The sequence below is a fragment of the Lycium ferocissimum genome, chromosome 2, assembly GCF_029784015.1.
Source record: "Lycium ferocissimum isolate CSIRO_LF1 chromosome 2, AGI_CSIRO_Lferr_CH_V1, whole genome shotgun sequence".
Lineage (NCBI taxonomy): Eukaryota > Viridiplantae > Streptophyta > Magnoliopsida > Solanales > Solanaceae > Lycium > Lycium ferocissimum.
The window spans coordinates 49,576,986-49,598,666 of record NC_081343.1 but is presented as its reverse complement, the minus strand read 5'-3'; the positions used below and the strand labels follow the sequence as shown (position 1 = coordinate 49,598,666).

Here is a 21,681-nt window from a genome sequence, read left to right as displayed (position 1 = left end):
ACTCAACTAAAGCACCAAAATTGCAGAAATCTGAAGTTGCTTCTCACTGCAAATATGACCAAACATGTTACATGAACAAGTTGGGCCTAGTAGCCTTGTACGTGGTCTTGAGTTTCCTAGACGGTGGCCTGACCTTCTGTAACACCAATGGGAACTTGATCTTGGAGTTATGGAACTGCTTTGTGCTCTCCCTCTTGCAGAGCTTAGCTGGAATGGTGGCCGTCTTTATGATCTGGATGCAGTGATGGCGAACTCTGTGGCGAGAAGCCATCTCAGTGTACATCTGCTCCACGCCACCGTTCAATGTGGTATCACGGTACTCCTTGTACATGTTGTGATATCCAGTTCTACTTTGGTAACGTAGCCAAATACCGTAATTCTTGATTGTTGTTGGGTTCTTCTCAAAGATCTAAAATATAAACATACAATCTTTATAGTTAGGAGGTTTAACGCAATATTTATAGTTAAAAGAGACAAAAAAATTGCTGAAACGAGATACCACAGTTTGATGGAACAGGAAAATACTTCACAAGAAAAACCACCAAATCCAATTTAAACACAGCAGACAGAAACTACTAGGAATTGGTGCATGATGCAGTGCCATAATAACCAAATCATTAAGGTCATACCAACAGTTGCAAGGGATCTGTGGGAAGAAATCTATTTTGCAAGAATAAGCACTGCTACAAGAAGTTCAATTATCATTGACTTTAAACTGGCAACAAAACCAAACTTTTGAATAGCAAAGCAAGACTGCAGGGCTGTCCCACCAATAGCTTATTAACCACAGTTAATTTTTTTAAAATGATTAACACACAATAAATAAAATTAAAGAACTCCCTGTACCAAAGCATATTTTCGTGAACAGTCAAAACAACAGCAGCGCCTAGACCTTAAGCAAGTTGGACCAACTATATGAATACCTGCTGTCCATCTTGTTCCATCTGAACCAGTTTCATTTAAACATTCAGTTATGTTCTCCAACACTAAGAGTTTGATAGATATGTCTCTAACAAACAAATCACTAGCAAGATTAAGAAGGCTCTTTTAAAAATTGGACCGATGTACATTTTCAGAAGAAATTGGACCAATGTAATGTACAACTAGACCTCAATTGCAATTAGATGGTATAGCCTATTCAATTTTTTCCTATTCTTTTGCTAACAATTTTGCCAAGTGTGGCGTTCAAATGTGTTGGTAAAACCTTTAAATTTGAACATCTTAACCAACTCAAAATAAAAGGTTTTTACAAAGTAATTGCAGCATTTTCGAACATCCTATCATAGCTTGACATTCCTATTGCATAGTAAGAGACCCGTCCATTATCTCCTCTTTTAAATTTAGTGGAAATATGCATTAAAGCTGACCCTATACCTCCCCCAACTTAATCCCACCACCACCACAGATTTCCTCTGCATTAAAGCTGACTTTATCTTGAAAGATAGATTTTGAGATCCATCTGATCACAGCACAAAAAGGACATCCTTGTGAAAAAATATACAGCACACTCACATATGTAACCAAAATATCAAGATTTACATTTGGTTATCCAAAAGAACAAATCAATTAGAATCCCAACACTTCAAATAATAAAAAACCAATTACCAAATACAACACCTTGCACCAAAATTGCTATCATTAAATTACTGATCTTAACATTTCTAATACAGATGATCTAACAACACACATAGAGATATGTATCCATCTCATCATACCTCATTAATAGCTAGCATCTGACCATTACTCTTCTTCACCTTCTTAAGCTTCCTCAAGAAATACCTTTTTGCAACCAAATCAAGCAAAGCATAAGCATTAACCTGCATAAATACATAAAAAGATCAAGAAGAAAAGAGCTGTATATACCAGAATTTGGACTTAGCACGAACTTCATTAGTAGCCCACAACTTCATACGATAAATCTTGGGATGCTCATCTGTTTCAGTTGGCAAAGCTCTCCCAACAACCTGGTACTGATGGAACTGCAATAACAGCACAAAAAAACACCATTGTTGATCAAATCTTGAAAGATTTAGATAAACATTGAAAATCTTGGAAACCCATTAGAGAAAGATTGAGTCTTTAGTCTTTACCTTGTAAGTCACCATTTCGACAAAGTACTGCGTTTGCCGTGAAAGGAGTGAAGAGAAGGAAAAGGGGCTTTAAGTAAAAGGGGGCTCTATATAAAACCCTAGTTTCCAAGGCTTCTAAATTGGCTGATGTTGGGCTTTAAACTAAACTTGGGCTAGATAATTGTGGGTCATTTACAGGAATGGCCTTTCAGGTGGTAGTTTTGAACTTCTAACCACATTTGTCTCCGGACCAAACTTCAAGTTTAATAAGTTTTGCCTAAGGCAAAACTTTTAGCTTTGCCTAATGTATAGGTAGCCTCTTAAACTTGTTAGGATAAATTAAGCTCTGTTTTAATTGAACATCTTAACTCCTAATAATATGTTACAATTAAACATTTTCAGTTTAAATTTTGAATTTCTCGTATGTTTTTATTCGTTTATTAGGCAGTTAATTTGATTACATCAAATATGTCTATCTCCTTTAATTATACTCATTCTCCTCAATAAGCCGTAAAACGCCAAGCACTCAATCCCTTAAACGAGGTAAATAAACTCTATTTTTGCGTGTCCAACTACACAAATCGTGCATACCTTCCGCCAAGAGATGTTCAAAACAAAATCATACTACGATAACCCAATAGAAAAATAGATTTATTGTCTTATTAGTATCGAGTTATCCGATTAACGGTTGATGAACTTATTGGAATCTGTAATTAACCGCTTAAAAATGCGGAGTACAAATCACTCAATTTCCTTATCGGATAAGCCGTTAACCTATTAAGAATGGTTAAGTTCACATTATACCTTTTGTATATATAAGATGGTTAAGTTCACATTATACCTTTTGTATATATAAGTAGTTTAGAAAGGGGAAATGGGTCAAATTTACCCTCCAAGTATGGTTTATAGTTTAATTTGCCCTCCGTTAAAGTTTGGGATCAAATTTGCCCTTCTCGTTAGGATACTTGATAAATTTGCCCTTATATGGATGGAAGTGTGACTTGGACTTCACAACGCAAAAAAATTAGCCACGTTGGCTCCCAACCCCAATTAGTTTAACTCGTAACCCGTTTTCCCATCGCATAAAATAATACAACCCTAGCTCATTTTATTTTAGACAGAGAGGGAACACAAGAGAGAACAGAAGAGCCATGTAAAAATCGCTCATTGATTAAAGTTTTCATTTTTTCCAACTGGGGTTTCCTCAATTTGATCAAAGCTTCCATTTTTCCAACTAGTTATCTCTCAATTTGATCAAAGCTTCCATTTTTTCAAGTGGGGCGTCTCTAAATTTGATCAAAGAATCCTTTTTGGTTGATTTGGTTCTCAAAGTTTCTTTTTTCACTCAATCGCATTTGACTGTTTGCTATTCTTATCACTTTTTGTCTGTCTTACTATTCTCGACATTACTATTTTAAGAAGCAGCATTGCAATTTGCTAAGTACTAGGACATTCGCCCCTGACTCATTTGTTCGTGACTTTGTTTTCTGATCATCACTGTGCAAAAACGAGGTTAGTTCCTTAGAGAATGTCATTGTGCACACAACTTGCCTGGCAGGCCGATTTCCAACAATATCGCCGATTGCCCTTCTGTTCTCTCTTGAGTTTCCTCTCTTTCTAAAATAAAATGAACTAGGATTGTGTTATTTTATGCGATGGGGAAACGGGTTACGGGCAATGGCAGAGCCAGAATTTTCACTAATGGGATTCAAAATACGAATAATTAAACACATGAAGAGGCCAAAGGGGTTCAACATCTACTATATATACATAAAAAATAATTTTAACCATATATAAACAGTGTAATTTTCCGTCGAAGGGGGTTCGGATGAATCCCCTTAGGCCTACTTGGCTCCGCCCCTGGTTACGGGTTATGAGTTAAAATAATTGGGATTGGGAGCCTACGTAGATCTTACGTGGCTAAACTTTTTGTGTCGTGGAATCAAGTCACGTATCCATTCATATAAGGGCAGGACCCAAACTTTGACGGAGGGCAAATTTAAACCATGAACTATACTTGGAGGGTAAATTTGACCCTTTATCCGTTTAGAAAGTATAGGAAGTTAAAATCCTAAAATGTTAAACTCTAGTAGTAAATAGTTCATACATATGTTCCTAACTGGTTTTGCTAGCGACAAGTGATTAGAAAGTGCTCAAATATCATGCTTCGGTTATATTTAGAAAGTGCTCAGATTGAGCAATGAATCTTTTAAATTTTGCCTTTCCTTGTTTGACTTTGTTGATTAACCAATAAGCACCGATAACCTTTAAATTCAAATAGAACCCAACCAATAAGATACACTAATTAAAAACCATAAGCCGAACTGAACTGTTATAAGCCGAACGGAACTGTTAAGCACAAATATCCAACTGAACCACGGAATAAGCACCCCCACTTCGGCCTGCCATGGATTTAAGAGAGATATATTACTTAAAATTTCTTTTCTTGATTGTATTGTTTAAAAAACACAAGTAAAGCACAAAACATCCGAGCATGAAGACGAATTCACTTTAAAGTAAATGTACGTCCAAGTACCAACTACCAAAATATGGTAGTCCATTAATAGGTAAAAAATTAAGTGAACTAAAAATACCCCAATAAAAAAAAAAGTTACAAAACCACTAACGCGGTAAAACAGCAATCAAGATTGTCGATGTTTCTCTGTGGAACCTTCCACTTGTGTCTTTGAAAAACTCTATGGGGCTTAATGCTCAATAATGGATTCGGATCGTTATTTTAGGGGTTGAAAAGGTGCTCAAAGTAAGTTTTGTTTGAAAAAAAACTTAATATAATAACAACACTAGTTCATCTGGACCAATTTTTTTTTTTTAGTGCGCATATGCAGCAGAAAAAATTCTTTGGCGCATAGGCGCAAATCTCTCCGTGAACCAAGGATAAAAAATAGTTTTGTAACTTTTTTTTTATTGGGGTTTTTAGTTCACTTAATTTTTTATTGAGTCATTTTGGTTTGAGCTTTTTTTATAAACATAAAAATCCCAAGGTACATAAGCAACTTTTCCTAACCATTGAATGAAAAATAAAAAATTTCCAATTCTTATACAATCTTATCAAATGAGTAAATCATAGTTCTTTTTTTTTTTTTTTTGTATTAGTTTTAAATTTTTTTTTTTTGCGCTATAAAGTCGCGTTCCAATAAAACAAACTAGTTCATCTGACTAGAAGGGAGCCATTTCTAAAAAATATAAAAACAACATCCATCAAAAATTTCCCAATTGTTATACAATCTTACCAAATGAGTAAATCATAGTTCAATAAAAAGGAAAATATCAATCATGAATAAAAAGGAAGAATATATAACTACTCTTTAATCCTCCCCCGATAATCATGATTAATAAATATATTTTCCAACTTGCAAATTAATATTTAATACAAATGATAAACATGATTGATAAATATATTTTTTTTACATTTATATTTTTTGAAATCAGTCGTTCAAATCCCAAATCACGCCTTTTTGGATGATTTGAACATCTATGCGTATGTCCGAACGCTCGATTCAATCTAATATTTAATATTCAAATCTTTGAAAGAGAAAAGTTGATCAAAAATAATACGATTATCTTTGAGTTTGAATAACCTAAAATCGTACATGGTAAATATATCTACCAACTTAAAGCCTTTTTTACAAAATATAAAACGTACTTTTAGAAAAGATATAAAAATACCCTTTATTCATCTATTTTGCTAAAACTACCCTTACATTTATATTTTTTGCCTTAATCATAACACTAAATTTTTTTTTCAAATCCCAAATAAAAATCATTAAATTTTTTAATGGAAAAAGCTTTTAAAAAAAAAAACCGATGATTTTTTTTAAATCTAGAAGAAAATTATGGAGTATCTCATGAGATGAAAAAAATTGAATTTTCTAAAAAATGGGGTTTCTGTTAAAAAAAAAAAAAAGTTTTCCAAATTTAAAAAAATTCCACATGTTTTAATGAAAATCAAATTCTGTTTTTAATATATATATAAAGGCTTACGAAAAAATTCCATCTCATGATTTTTCATTTCAAAAAATGAGATGAAATATTTTTTTAAAAAAACGCGTGTCCAAAAAGTTGAATTGAGGGGTAGTTTTAATAAAATAGATGAACAAAGGGTATTTTTATATGTATTTTTGTTCTTTCAAAGAATTAGTCTTTCAATCTTTGAAATTGTCAATCTTTGAAATTGTCAACTTCTTCCTAATGGAGCAGCCAATTTTCACTGAACACACAAACCTCCAATCTAAATATGGACCTCTATTGGGGAATTTTTCAAAAAATATACATATCACTGCTGGAGTAAACCAAGAAGTACCACAAACATTAATAAAGGGGGAAAGTGCATGTTAAGGATAAGAACCACCCAGTCAATATTTGCTATACAAATTGAGAAAAAGAGACATCTTACAAACAAAACCAATTACTAAAGTTGCCCTTTCCTTCCTCTCTGTTCCTTTCTTAATAGAGACCGCCAGGATAAGTTACATTTTGCAGCCTGAATAGCCTCACCAGGAATGAGTTGCCTTTGTCACGCCAAAAGTCACAGCAATCAAAGCAAGCATGGCCTGATTTACCAAACAAACAAACAGTCAGAGGCTGATATTGAATGAGAAACGAAATTGAGAAATAATAGAGTAATGGAGTGATGGTGATGATATTATGCTTCTATTGGGTACTGCAAAAATCAGAAAGCTAATCAGTGCATAGCTACAACTGCTTGGGTGGTAATAACAAACCATTGTTTATCCATGATTATCTTCCCCCTATTTGTTTCCTCCCCTTCATCCCTCATCTACCCTCAAGTTCAACCCCAAAAGAGTATGCTTGACACTAAAACAGATTACTCAAGTATTCCTCTGCAAGCAGAGCAACATTGGTGCACAAGAGTAATAGTGCAGGATTGCTTAGTCGCTTACAAGGCAGGCTTTTAAGTGCCACCTAAGAAGTTGCACTAATTCAGAATTAAACTGCAAATTACTTGGGTGCAAATCCACGATCAGAATAAGAAGATTGAACACATGAACATAAGACCTTAAGCCCCAGCTTTCCTGAATATCAGTCAGCCCTAGAAGGAAAGGTAACATAAATTATATAACAAGAAGCCAAAAACTCATGCAAGTGTCAGATTAAGACTTCAGCTCTATCGAGAATAAAGGCTATTGTTGAATAATTTGTGAGATTGCTTTCCTCACAGCCACATAGGAGTGGCAATATGATGATTGGGCTAATATGGCAGACTGGAAACATCAAACATGCTGACATGGCCAAGCAGGCTATAATTTACATATAGGACTGCTCTTGTGTAAGGTAAATATCAATAGAAAAGGGAAATCCAAGTGAAACGAAGTAAATTCCAAGGCTCACATCAAAATATAGTTTTTCATGACTCGGGTGAGAGACGCAACATCAAAAATATAGTTATTCAATATCAAGTCCACTTATTCTAAAGCACAAAACATTTTTTCTTTTCCAAATTTAAAGCTGCCAAAAACCAAATTTTAGGACTCACCCTATTCCATTTTATATGGCAAAGTTTCTTGAAAATGAACAACACCTTTCTATAGTTGCAAACTCTATAACATTAAACTTTATATTTTACCCTTAATGACATGCTTTTATATCCATAAGAATGACAAAACATGTTTGAAACCACAAGTTCAAATGGTACTTTTCTTATGTGCCAAAAGTCTTCTTTTTCCCTTCTTATACTCCGTACCCTATCAGACTGGGTAATTTGTCTAATTGTCCCCAACAATATTGCTCAACTTGACTCCTAGAAAAACATACTATGCCCAAGAATTTGTGACGAAGGGATATAACCACCATACAGTTGCGCCCCCCCCCCCCCCACCCACAAAAAAAAAGAGCACTTACCACCTGCTGCTACACATGCACATTATCCATCCCAAAAATGGGGCGACTTACTAGCAACATTATTTGTCTAAAACACCCAAGGTGTGAGAATTAAAACAAGTCATATAGCATTCAAACTTCTCATTTAACCTTCCCACTTCCACTCTACCCCAACAACGGAAATAGGTCCAAACACAGCTTAAGTCTGTTCCCTTTTTTTTTTCCGTCTCATCTCTTGGTAAGTGGTAAATCATACTCCCTCTGTTTCAATTTATGTGAACCTATTTCCTTTTTAGTCCGTGCCAAAATGAATGACCTCTTTCCTAATTTGGAAACAAATTCACTTTATGAAATGATTTACAACCACACAAATATTCAAGACTTATTTTGAACCACAAGTTTCAAAAGACCTCACTCTTTCTTAAACTTCGTGCCCAGTCAAATGGGTTCACATAAATTGAAACGCAGGGAGTATTTAATATCCTTTTATCTTCATAATCATACTCATCCTTTTCTCTTAGACAGATTACATAATTATTGTAGAATATCACGAAGAGTTGTAGAATATGTGAAAGGAAACCCAATTTTAGGATCACTCATACTGCCAGTGCAAAGAAATGAGAGCATACTTGTGACATTGAGCCAGTATTAAAAGTGTGAGGCTAACATAGCCATGCCCAGAGAAATCCAAGCATATAAAATATCTGCCACACATTAATTTGAGAGAAGGGCGGAAAATTTTACCCCTAAAGTACATGCTATAAGTCCAGGCTTCTCTCTGTAATCAATCCGTACACACAGAAGAAGAAAAGCTCCAACGTACCAAGGAATGGTACCAAGAAAGAAACCAGAGATGAACCTATCAAAAAAGAAAGAAATCAGAGATGAACCTTGCAAACGAAGTCATAAATATTTGAAAGTAAGCCGACATTGAAATCTTAATCAATCTTTAGACATCAGAGATGAACCTTGCAAACGAAGTCATACATATTTGAAAGTAACCCAACATTGAAATCTTAATCAATCTTTACATGGGTCATAAATTGAGTTTATGAAAATCTGATCATTGAAACGCCAGAAAGAGGTAATTAATTAGCAACTATTACATCAGGCTTTTTGATATCACTGAGTTGTTATTCCTGTGCGCTTTTACATCGTTTCCCCATCTTCTAACCTACCACTCTTTATGTTAATATAGATTAAGACTCTGAAGACGATAATGAAAGAGCTCTAAAACAATACTAAAAGCCGAGAACGATTACATATATCACATTTTTTGCATAAAATATAATTTTTACCAACAGACCACAATATATAAAGAAAATTAAAAAATAAGGGCTCAAGGAAAGGTACAAGAATAGGTACGTACAACAACCAGCCGATCCCCATACCACAGCAAGGAAGGCGGTGCTCCCTTACAGGTCTACCTTCAGCAACAGCATAACCTAAACCACAGTGAAGCAACATAATGAGCATGATGTATAATGTCTGACAGTAAAATAATGTTTTAAACAACCAAATATTTTCAAACTACCAATTACAGCAGACAATTAAAAAGCATTTTCAAAAGTGACATTCCTGAAATTTTCCTAGACGACATATATAACTAATTGTCTAGTTCAACATTCTTCCTGTGTCAGTTTTTTTTTTTTTACTAACATTTTACTCCACTTCTACAACTTTTAAATGCTTGAAGAAAGTTGACGACGCCACATACTCCCTCTGTCCCATTTTATGTGAAAGTGTATGACTAGGCACAAATTTTAGGATTTTTTTTTTTCGATAAGGTAACTAGGCACAAATTTTAAGAAATTAAAGAAGTCTTTGAAATTAAGCTAAAGACACCACAATAAAATTATGAAAACCCTGAACTCCATGCATTTTCTGACAGCCATATTCTTCAGTTGTTTTGAAAAACACTTCTCCTGCCCTGAGGGTCTATCGGAAACTGCGCACCCCACAAAGGTAGGTGTAAGGTCTGCGTACACCCCACCTCCCCAGACCCCACTTGTGGGATCACACTGGGTATGTTGTTGTTGTACTCTTTATTCTTCAGTTCACTTATCAAGCAACACAATCTTGATGTCTTAAAGAATCATGAAGTTACTCTGAAGAAAGTGAATTATCCATAACACATCAATCATCACCCATACTATTAGATCTTCTCTATCTTCCTATTTTTTTTTTTTTTTTTTTTTTGGGTTTTTGGATTTTGTGTGTGTTGGGGGGGGGGGGGGGGGGGGGGGGTGGTATTTTTTTCGTAAGTCCTATCAGAATTTCACCTTCCTCCCACTTTGCACTTTGATCTCCACTTTGGATGAGAAAGTACACCAATATTTTCCAATTTGCTTCCAGACCCTACTCCGTTGGGGCAATATATTGTTTCCAACTTCGAAACACATTGGATAATAAATACGATACAAATGACCGATGTGTGCCTATTGAACCAGAGCGCTGAGACTGATTTGATTTCCTTATTATCTCCATAAGAAATTCTTTATTTAAAACTCTATTCGCATTAGAAGGTGCAGGAGTAGGAAGTAATGTCATCATGTTAGCAAGTAAAGAATCTAAGAAGACAGTAGATTAAAACTAATCTCCCTCCCCTAACAATAGATACTGTCTTTCCCAGATTGAGAACTTCCTCTCTGCCTTTTTTTTTTTTTTTGTGAAATTATTTAAAAAGGTGGAGAGGAAGTTTTTTAATCCTCTCCGCCTTATCAATGACGCCCTATCAGGCCGAAGAAGATTGGTAACCAGCTCCTACAGGCATCCCCAGGATGTGGGCAGGACCCAGTATGTGACACCACTTTTGACTGATCATTAAAATTGATACAAAAGCTCTTTACAAGATTGACATAAAGACCAGATACAACCTCAACGATCATGAGAATTCTTAAGTGATTCTCCTCTGCAGCACACATAATCAAGGTATCATCAACTTAGAGAATGTGTGACAGTTCCATTGAGATCAAGTTCTCTCTCCCTACAGGCCTACACTGTCACCTTTAGCTAATTATGATGGACGGCTTTCTAGACTATTTGCTAAGTCCTTCCATGACTATTATTAAGAGAAAAAGGATGAGGGAATCTCACTGTCTAGCCACTGTGAGCTATGAGAAAAACTGCCGGAAAAGCATCCATAATCACCAAAAGCTTTACTATGAAATAAAAAAGGGAAAAGGGCCAAATATACCCCTCTTCTATGTTTTATTAGCCAACTTTACCCTCCGTTAGCGATTGTGAACAAAAATACCCCTGCCATCTTCAAACTTCACACTTAAACCCCTACTTGGATGGAAACCCCCAAATCTTTTTAAATTACGCGATTCCAAAAAAATTGCCTACTCTCTTTGTTGACCCGCTCCGACCCGCCTATCATCATCATCATTTGAAGCTTCTTTCATTTGAGTCCTTTTAATCCACTTCTCACCAGAACCTATATCATTGAATATTTTCAACAAGAACCTCCTGTTCACATGATTGGATTCGAAGGCCTTCTTGATGTCTAGCTTTTGTATTGAATATATGTATATTTCTGAGATTTTTAGTTTGAGTTCGTTATTTTCTATGTTGTTGTTTAGTACAGATAAACGGAATGTGTTGGATCTAAAATTACATGGACAGTAGTTGTCTAAAGAGTACTAGTGTACTACAATCTCTCTAAATCAATAGGGACTTAGCTAAGGATAGAATTCAATGGAGGTAAAAGCACCACGTCGTGATACCAACTATGTGTGCCCCACTTGATAGAGCTAAACCTACAATCTGCATTACCAATCCCCTTCTTGTAATTCCCAATGACAAAACCATATCACACCATAACCAATCACACTTCTATACCCTCTATTCCGTTCCCAATTACTTATTAGTACACAAAACTGTACCTTAACGAATCAATACAATTCATGAAATATTATTTTAAAAGACGGATGGCATGTTGGATTAAAATTCCCAACTTTAACTTAATCGACGGAAACAAACAGAATATATCAACAAGCATAAGTTACTCCCACCATCCCAATTTATGTGATGCTTTTCGTTTTTCGAGAGTGAATTTGACCAAACTTTGAAGCTAAATTAGATTAAATTAACTTAATCTTTTAAGATTAAAATCTATATATTTAAAAACAACATGATAAGTACCCTAAGCTGTAACTTTTCTCATATCAATTTGGTGAAAAGTACATCTTAAAATCGTGGAGTTTGAATCTCCGGAAGCGAAAAGTATCACATAAATTGAGACAAACGGAAAACAATATATTACTATAAGCCAATCCAAACGGAAAACTAAGTTGCAACTTTTCTCATATCAATTTGCTGCAGATATTTGAAAATGTGAGAAAACAGACCGTGAGCAGTTTGATAAGCATGAGGATAGTAATGAGGAGGAGCACCGGAAGCACCAGGAGGAGGAGTGGGCTGAGGGAAACCGAACACCGGTGGCTGAGACTGCGGAGGTGGATGATTGGCCACTCCTTGAAACGTACCGTAGTAATAGTTTCCCGGTAAGGGTTCGCCGGTTGCCGGTGAGGCCCTGTTCTTCCCGTCTTCCTCGACCATACTTTCCCGGGATAGAGATCGAACAACGATTAAAATGAAGTCGTATTGAATCAGATCGTTAAGGAGAGAGAGACGTGATCGCCGATTTTGCAGTCGTCGGGTTTGTTTGGGGGAATGGTGCGCTGATGGTTTTGGTAATTTGGTTTTCCAGCTTTGGCTTAGCTGGTAAGTCTCATGCCAACACGTGTGGACATTAAATTTGTTTTGGTACAACTGGCGAGAGGACCAGAATAAACAATTAAACAAAAGAGAGGATAAAAGAAAAACAAGAATACATTACACTAAAATGCCCCTGTAGTATGACCCAATTGCAAACACACTTCCTGTTATTTTATACTCAAAATAGAGTATGAAAATTCTACACAAAAACTAGAGCAAATACTCTTCGGCAAACCAAAATGCTAGAAAATTTGTCACCATTGTCAATCTTACTGACAACCTTTAAAATAGAGTTAACTGTAAGCTTCTAAGTGTTAAGGGATCATGTAATCAAGTTATCCAGAAATTATAATTAAGATTATCAATTCCACCTTTTATGTGGGATAAATAATCCATGATTGTGGTAAAAATTTATCTTGATTTTAGCCAATACCCTCAATCAAACATGTAGAAATTTATCTTGATTTTAGCTAATCCCCTCAATCAAACACATTATATATATTTAATCCCAAATATTATACTTTAATCCTTCTAACCGAACGGCTCCTAGATTGTAGCGTGTAACAACGTTTTTCATGACTCGCAAACATCTGGTTTGATCATAGTCGCACCAGAGTTCACATACAAAGAATTAAAAGCCATACAAAAAGGCAATTACTTGTGGGGAGGAACAAAAATTGAGTGAAGAAGACACTTAGGAACACACTGAAAGATGTTATGAAGCATAAAACAACACAAACAATGCTATGCGCAAAACATGAACTCACCATTGTTTAATCAAGTACTAGTTGATTAGGAAAAAGTAGTTGATTAACAAAAAGGTACTAGATGATCAGTGCAATGTACAATAGATATTAGTTGACAATCCGATCAACAAAGTATTCAGATATCTGCATTATACTCCTCTTTAATATAAACATCAGAGGAACCAGGAACTACATACATTGCTATTTCCTGACTAAAAAGATATCAAAAAGTTTTCCATGTCATCTCAGATGTTAGCAAAAAGGGGCAGCCAAAATGTCTTTCATGCAATTCTAGACAGCCAAGTCAAGCTGCCGAGAGTCGTCAGTGGAAATGACCTTCAAATTTATGCCAACCCTGCATTACCAAGAAAAGAATGTCATTGAGTTTTCCAACTATCTTTTCTTATCAAGTTAAAACGATATTGATTTGAGAGAGAAATCCCGCACACAAAGTACAAACAAAAGGTAGAGCATCTTACAACAAAGCATGCTTCCACACAAATAGCATCCATTCGACAACACTAGTTAAATTTCAAAATAAAAAGATATACAAAGACAAAATTGTTCCACTAAAATGTACCACCAAAGATTTTTCTAACCCATCAAATGCTCTCCTATTTCTATTTTTACATAATGTCCACATTAGCACCAGTGAAGGCTCTTCGCATGCTCTCATTGTCCTACTGAGTTCCCATACTCGCTGTTGGAATATAAGCTAGGCTATTATGAAAAATGTCAAGGGCACAAAGAGAGTGGAAGATGGAGATAAACATAAGAACTCGCTTAATACTATATTAGATACTCCACTCACAAATGACAACATTACTTTTAGGTGCGAACGAGACTGCTAGACTCACATTTTTTAAATACTTTCACACACAATGAGCTTGGTCACTTTGAAAACATAAAAATGCACCTGGATAATATACATAGAAATTCTAAGTGTCCAATGGATAATGCTAATACATACTATCTAATACTTTCTACAAAATCAAATTTACGTTTCCAATAGAAACACCTCTGTCACAGTCCCTGGTGCCACTCATTTCCACTCCGAACATGCTCTTCAGAGACCATGGACCAAATAGCTAAGAATATTGTGTCTAGAACAAAATCCTCAAGTTATGACAAGTCAATTCGTTACCACCAAATATTGTGGTGGAGTGGTAAGAACTCCTCCATCATTAACTAGAGGTCTCACATGCGAGCTCTCAATGAAGTTCCCTCGGTAGGGAGCTGTTTACCATCCAAAGTGGGACTCCTTAGTACGAATCGGATCAGTCGGGTCCAAAGAAGGTACACAACACCGGATAAGAAACCAAAAAATAAGCAAGTCAATCATTTATTAAAGACTACTTTTGGAACTGTTATTAAGGCTACTACAAGACACAAGCCAGCCAAGGAAGAAAGACGGAGGATGCGGAAGCAAGACTAGAAAGCTTATAAGCCACGGGAAAACAAAGCTGGAAAGTGACGCTGAAAATCCCCAAAAGTGCAACTCGAAGGAGCAAATAGTTACATAAATGAAAAGGAGATTCTTTCATATGAAAGACCGGACCTCTAATATTGGCTGTCAAACTAAAGCTATATCGTTGAGCATTCGAAAGTTAAGATATGGATGTGTCACATACTCCATTTGAGAAAGAGAGTGCACATTCATCAAAAATGGTAGTTATGACACAAGTAGCTTGAGCATTCAAAAGTTAAGATATGGATGTCTCATACTCCATTTGAGAAAGAGAGTGCATATTCATCGAAAATGGTAGGACACAGTAGCTAAGCCTCTCTTTGATATAAGCTTTAGTTAATTAACATCCAACATCTATAAGATTAAAACCCACACTTGTATATACAAGTATAAAGTTCATGAATCAGGAAATGAGGAAATGTTTCAGAAAGACTTACCAAAAACAAGAAAAAGAACATCTAAATTTGCAAAAGCACTGGCTCAATTGAATAGAAAGGGAACAGCCTTGTTGCACTCCCTGGCAGGACTTGGTTCTATTAGGCTTTTTCTTTTTTCTTTTGAAGCCTTGGCTTAGTTAGTGAGATCCAATACAAATGCATTGTATCCCTGAAACTATGTTTTCCTGCTCTTTCTTACAAGTAAATAATGGTCAGAACGCTTATGGAACCAGCTACTCAGAGTTCTACAGCATTAGCAAATAGAAAATTTCATACGTAGATATAAAACTCCAGGATCTGACAATCATATGATGTCTGTTCCTTGTTGTTTCATAATGACCTTAACACAACCGATGCTCCAAAAATAGAACACACAAAGGCTAAAAGCTTCCTATGCGCATTTAGATGTTTCTGTTGTCAAAAGATTTTATATTGTTACAAAATAAATGGAGTGACCAGGAAGTTGAATCCTTTGGGCAACACTCTTGGCACACAATGCATATTTAAAGCGAATCCTAAATCTTTTCAAACAATGCCCATGAAGTTGTTTGGCAGACTAACCAAAAAATTGGACACTGAAAATAAGAGAATGGCATACAATGACAGACATTCATATTGTAACTCCACACCACGAAGTTACTTACGAGAACATGATTTCTCAGATAGAAGGAAAAAGAAAACTTGTTAGGTGGGTATAGATGCTTCTGAAATCACAACAGCAATTCACAAACATCTCCACTATTTTCTTAGAATTAAGTAAACAAATCATAGAGTTAGTTCTCATAGTAAATTAACCGATCATAGTCAATCTGCTTAGTTTCACCAGGTGCCTGTAACATATATATATGCATGTAAGCATAAATACAGCAACAACAACATCTCAAAGAGGGAGTTAACCATCAGCATAAAGCAAGCATATAGTAACTTAAAATGTACTAATTGGAAAGACAAATAAGGATCACCGTACTTTAGGAGGTTTTCACGTGCTAATTTATCTCTAGCAGTTTGCTTCTTAACTGGCATCATTCCTCTGATCATAACTAGGCTCTCTAAATAGTTGAAAATCACGGATGAACCACTCTTAGCATTATCGATGCACAATTTTGTCTTAACAAAACCAGTCACTGGATCAAAGAGTAACAACACACCATTTTCATTCTCAGCTACAATGTCACCATTCCTCAAACAACCAATAATTCTGTCAAACCCGACCACCAGTCCGACATTGCATTTCTTACTCCAACCATTTTCATCATCCATTACCCAAACATCAACATTATATTTGTCTGTTTTCGCCCATATTAACATACCAAGAGAATCCTCCAAATCCACAAGATGTGCCTTAGTCTCCATTGTTATTCCCGGCATAGGTAACTTCTCAAATACTTTCCTACCAACATCAAAATACACCAACACCTCACGTAAACCATACTCATCCTCTACCATAGCACTCCAATAAGGTACCCCTTTAATGATCACATTGCAATTAAACCCAAGAGCTCGAAACCCCACCTCATTTTTCAGCTTCTTCCAACTAAAACTCTTTGTAGAACACATTTCCACCTCATCAGGAACCTTAATTACTTTTCTGTAACCCAAAAGACTCAAAATCAAGAAATCATTCTCTTGCGAATCGTAAGCCAACCCTATGGATACACCAGAGTAGATTCCCATGAGGGGTTTCTTCTTGGAAAGCTGAACATTCCTAGACTGCCTCATAGCTGGATTCCAAAGAGTGATCACATCACCCCAAGGTGGCTTACAAAGGCAAACAATGCCATTGCATGAACCCACAACAGCCATTTCTTGAAAGAAAAAAGGAAAGGGGTTATCTAGCTCCACAACTGATGATTCAAGCGGGTTGTATAGTGAAAGTACATGATCAGAGGACTTGACATGTTGGGTATGTATGAGAATGGGTGAACCAATGTGCTGCAAAGAAGAGGAATGGTAGAAATGGGTGTCTATGAAGTTGGGTTTGGAAATGAGGTTTCGCCATGGTTTGCAAACGGACCTGAATTGTAAAAGGGTCTTTACAGGGAGACGAGAAAGGATGTTAGAGATGATTTCTCTTGGGAAAATGCAGTTGGATGTTGGGTTTAAAGGTCTGGTCTTTGTTTTCTTGGAATTCCCTTTCCCTTTCCTTTTTCCTTTGCCTTTAGCCATATTTTGCTTGGAAGTTGAAGACGAGAAAGGGCTCTGTGAAATCGACAAAGAGAACTTTGGGGATGTTGACAAGCCTAGTCTTGGGAAAGAAGAGGGAAAAAGGTTTTAGAGGGTTTTGCTTATAACAATGTGAAAAGATTCATAAGAATTTTAATAACGACCATCTCGTATTAATGCTTTTCACTTGTTAAGGATTAAAGTCAGTAAGAAATTAAGTTTAAGTCAAATGGATAATAACGATATTTGGAATAACAAAAAGACTTATTAATGTAATTTAATACTCCCTCCGTTTCAATTTACGTAAATCTATTTGACTGAACACGATATTTAAGAAAGAGTGAAGACTTTTGAAATTTGTGATCCAAAATAAGTCTTAAATATCATTTTTTTGCGTGGATTGCCCTTCTTTTGGGGTGGTCTTTAAATTTTGTCCTTCATTTGTGATGCTTTAAATTATACCTCGTATTCTTTGGTCTTTAATTTTTGCCCTTCGCATTGCAACTTTGAGCGTTCCTCGCAAATCGTATGAGGTTTTGAGTTCGAACCCCGCTCAAGCATAAATTAAAAAAAAAAATTGCAAGGCAAGATTTGGGTCGCGTGTATCTTTGAACCGCATACTCTTGTTAAGGAATTATCAAATTTATGCGACCGACATACTCATGCCTTATGGGGCGGACTTAAGCGTAAGTATCTTAGGCCCAGTAACTTTAATTCCTTCACAAGTTTATCTTAGGTGGTATACTTTTAATGGGCAAACTTTTATCTTGGACCGGCATAAACTTGTGAAGGAATTATCAAAGTTATGCGAACCCAACATACTTATGTCAAGTCGCCCATAAGGCATAAGTATCTTGCCGGTCCGACATAACTTTGGTATTCCTTCACAAGTGTATGCGGTGGGGACATAGCGAAATTTAAACTCTGCCTTGCGAATTTTTTTTAAAATTTTGACTGTGTGTGGGTTCGAACCTGGAACCCATGGGTTTTAGCTGAAGGGTAAAATTTAAATATTTCAAATATGAGGGGCAAAATTTAAAGACCACCCCAAAAGAAGGGCAATTTTGCGAATTGCCCCTTAAATATGTGTGTGGCTATAATCACTTCATAAAGTAAATTTATTTTTAAATTAGGAAAGAGATTATTTATTTTGCATGAATTAAAAAAAAATAGGTTCACATAAATTAAAACAGAGATTAGGATAAGTAAAGTAATGTTGTGGAAAAATTTCAAGCAAATCACTTTGATAAAGTAATAGCCAAAGAAGAGATTAGGATAAAGGAGAATAAGACAAGTATGTACATTCTCTCCCCTTGCTTGTCCTTCGTGTCTGCTGTGGGGAACACGGTTACCACGTGTCCATTTTCCTAAAGTATTACTCCAGTAACTATTAAACTTTAAAGCAAGTATTTCCTTTGGAAATTGAAACATTCTTTGTCGTAAAGTTGCGGTGTTTGGTCTTTTAAAGTTTTTGAGAGAGGCTAAATTGTCACACTAATTTGATTTAAATTTAGTTATATTTATGTAAAAATTATCATAACTTTTATTGTATAATTTTAAATTAAGATAAACTTTTAGAAGAAAAGATAGAAATGACATTAAGTAAGCATAAACTATTAAATTTAATCTAAATAGTCAAATAAATTTATCTCATTTGAATCATTGTGGCTAAAATAGTGTAACAAAAAGACCTTATTGTTAAGTTTTTAGCGAACAATACTTTGATTATTTGATAAGTAGCTTTGCATATTTCCTGAAAAACTGTTTTGAAAATAAACTAGGACCTACTAAAAATCAAATAACTATCCAAATACTTTTAGTGTTTTGGAAAGCAAGTATTGGAGATCACAGTAAAAAAGTTTGTAAAGATAATAAATGAGCAAGCTTTTCAGGATTCAAAACCAATAGAGCCAATGAAGTACCGGTGTGGTGGTGGTCAAATTAAGATGAAGTTATGAAATCCTATTTTCTTGCCAGAAAATTCAAAACATTGATTTGAATACGTTTGATCCTTTCCTGAAACCAAAACCGGGAAGATGAGAGGAAGAGGGGATCAAAATTTCTAGAGACAGACACAAACATTTGTTTAGTGATATCGTGTTCTTGATGTTCATATCCTTAACATATGTTCAAATAATATAGATGAAAGTGCATTCAAAAAATAGGACAAAGAAACGATTTATATTGCCCTCATCCAGAAACTTTTTGTAAGAAAAGAAAAAATTGAAGGGCAACAAAAAAGTTGTGGTATCAATTGGCTTTATAAAAAGTAATTTAAGAGCTCATTAATTTGGTGAAGCAGTCCATAACAACATCAGCTAAGAACTAGAGATCTCTTTCTAGAGCATAATTGTTGTTTTTGGTCATCCAGCGCAAAACAGAATCAGATTCTTTTGGAAGCTGATCTATAGGAATAGAATAGATCCTGATTGCAAGACTAATTTAGCAAGGGTGGCTGTACTTTACCAAACACAAGATAACACTTGTCTCTTTGGCACAATTATAAAATTATTAGGCTTACCCTCTCATTTCTTTCACAGTAGAACTTTGAACCTTTCACTAGTAAAAGAAAACATGTGCAATGCATAATTCCTTCTGTTATATATGTACAATAAATGGTGGAAGAATCCACACTCACTGGAATCCGATACCATACATAAATTAATAGAAAATGCAAAAGTGACCGCCCAACCCCCCTCCCTCTCCTTTCTAGGCCTCGGGAGGAGTATTTTCTTCTCTTTTATGAAGACTGGTTTCTCAAGTGTTGCCTCCACACACACTTCATTTGCTGCAACCTCTCATGTGCACCTAATTAAGAAACTTAGAGAAAAAGAAGTGACGAAATGAGAACATATTGGTCCTTCAGAAAGAACTCCATGGAGAGAAACCATTCTTTGCAGCACCATCCCAAGGCCTTCCATGTATTCGGACCTCGCCACATTTCTTCTCCTAGATGGAGAGAATGTTGGGTCCATCCCTTATTTTAGGGAAGAAAACACTTCCCTTGTTTTGAGGAAGAAAACACTTCCCTTGTTTTAAGGAAGAAAACATCTTCCTTGTATTTGGCAAATTGTCAAGTGCTTGCTTGAGTCACCAATGACATCAATAGGTTCATCTCACACCTATAAATAGGGAAGCTTTCTCATTTGCTAAACACACCAAATTGAAGAAGACAACACATCCCAAAGAGAGAAAAATCTAAGAGAAATACTCACTTGTAATATTTCTTCTTTAATAAGATCTAGATGGACGTAGCTCTCACGAGGGTGAACCACTATAAATACATTTATTCTTCGCTACATCACGGCGTAAGTAGGTTACTCTAAGGAGATTGGTATTTAAGTGGTCCGGTTCCAATCTTTCCGTTCTTACAAAAGTCGGATTTGGGATTTTAAATCCTAACAGAGAACTCATCAGCTCCAGTTGGTTAGTTCCTTTCCATCCTTAATTTCTTATGCTACATAGGATGATGTATTACAAATTATTTGTCCTTATTCATTTATTTGAAATTGAAAACGACGAATTAGTGTGTGTGTGTGTGTGTATATATATATGAACCTGATTGAAGTGAAACAACATAAACGTGCAGGAAGGATGAAAGCTACAAAAGAATAGTGATGGCCTGCTTTGTACAATCAGTATACTTGCTCGAACTTGACAGAAAAGAACATAGGAGCACAGGAACTGGCCTTGCGCCACAGTGGTGGACACCCTTTAAGTACAAACTAGTTGAACCCCTTGTAGATGAAAGAGATGGCTCTATATTTGCTGCAGTTTTGGAGTGGGATCAAGCGACCCTGGCTGATTTTATACCAATAAGACCAACTGGTGCACCAAAAGTTGTATTAGCCATCAGAGGAACACTCTTGAAGAACTCCACAATAAGGAGAGATATCGAGGATGATCTCCGTTACTTAGCGTGGGAAAGTCTCAAGGGATCCTTCAGATTTGACAGGGTCTTATGTGCGCTAAGATCAATCATTAACCTGCAAGGGAGCAAAAATGTGTCGATCACAGGGCACTCGTTAGGAGCTGGTTTTGCTATCGAGGTATACAAGGCATTAGCTGAAGAAGGAACCTATGTAGAAGCACATCTTTTCAATCCACCATCTGTTTCATTGGCCATGAGTTTGAGAATCTTGAGTGGAAAAGCTGGATTTGTGTGGAAAAGGTTCAAATCAATGCTTCCTTCTAACTCTGAGAATCAAAGCAAGAGT

General features: G+C 35.8%; 4 protein-coding genes across 4 annotated transcripts in view; 1 reads left to right on the top strand and 3 right to left on the bottom strand.

Annotated features, from left to right (window-relative positions):
* Nucleotides 1–20: 20 nt before the first annotated feature.
* On the bottom strand, nt 21–2,242 carry LOC132042562 (large ribosomal subunit protein eL20). The gene is made up of 4 exons (XM_059433087.1): nt 2,091–2,242; nt 1,864–1,979; nt 1,716–1,779; nt 21–409 (listed from the first exon to the last, which is right to left on the bottom strand). The coding sequence occupies exons 1-4, from the start codon at nt 2,103–2,105 to the stop codon at nt 68–70; spliced, it is 537 nt and encodes a 178-aa protein (XP_059289070.1). The 5' UTR covers nt 2,106–2,242; the 3' UTR covers nt 21–67.
* A 4,070-nt stretch (nt 2,243–6,312) lies between these two features.
* LOC132042570 (large ribosomal subunit protein eL20z-like) lies at nt 6,313–12,702 on the bottom strand. The gene is made up of 4 exons (XM_059433096.1): nt 12,281–12,702; nt 9,298–9,373; nt 8,673–8,787; nt 6,313–6,640 (listed from the first exon to the last, which is right to left on the bottom strand). The coding sequence occupies exons 1-4, from the start codon at nt 12,489–12,491 to the stop codon at nt 6,581–6,583; spliced, it is 462 nt and encodes a 153-aa protein (XP_059289079.1). The 5' UTR covers nt 12,492–12,702; the 3' UTR covers nt 6,313–6,580.
* Nucleotides 12,703–13,419: 717 nt separating this feature from the next.
* LOC132042551 (F-box/kelch-repeat protein At3g23880-like) lies at nt 13,420–17,612 on the bottom strand. The gene is made up of 2 exons (XM_059433078.1): nt 16,269–17,612; nt 13,420–13,751 (listed from the first exon to the last, which is right to left on the bottom strand). Exons 1-2 carry the CDS (start codon nt 17,465–17,467, stop codon nt 13,688–13,690), a joined length of 1,263 nt encoding a protein of 420 aa, XP_059289061.1. The 5' UTR covers nt 17,468–17,612; the 3' UTR covers nt 13,420–13,687.
* Nucleotides 17,613–20,241: 2,629 nt separating this feature from the next.
* LOC132047694 (GDSL esterase/lipase At4g10955-like) overlaps nt 20,242–21,681 on the top strand; it is a 1,962-nt gene continuing 522 nt past the window's right edge. The window contains exons 1-3 of the mRNA XM_059438702.1: nt 20,242–20,427; nt 20,874–20,890; nt 21,054–21,679. Of these exons, the coding sequence (XP_059294685.1) occupies nt 20,308–20,427; nt 20,874–20,890; nt 21,054–21,679 (763 nt within the window). The 5' untranslated portion in view covers nt 20,242–20,307. The remainder of the gene's footprint in view (nt 20,428–20,873; nt 20,891–21,053; nt 21,680–21,681) is intronic.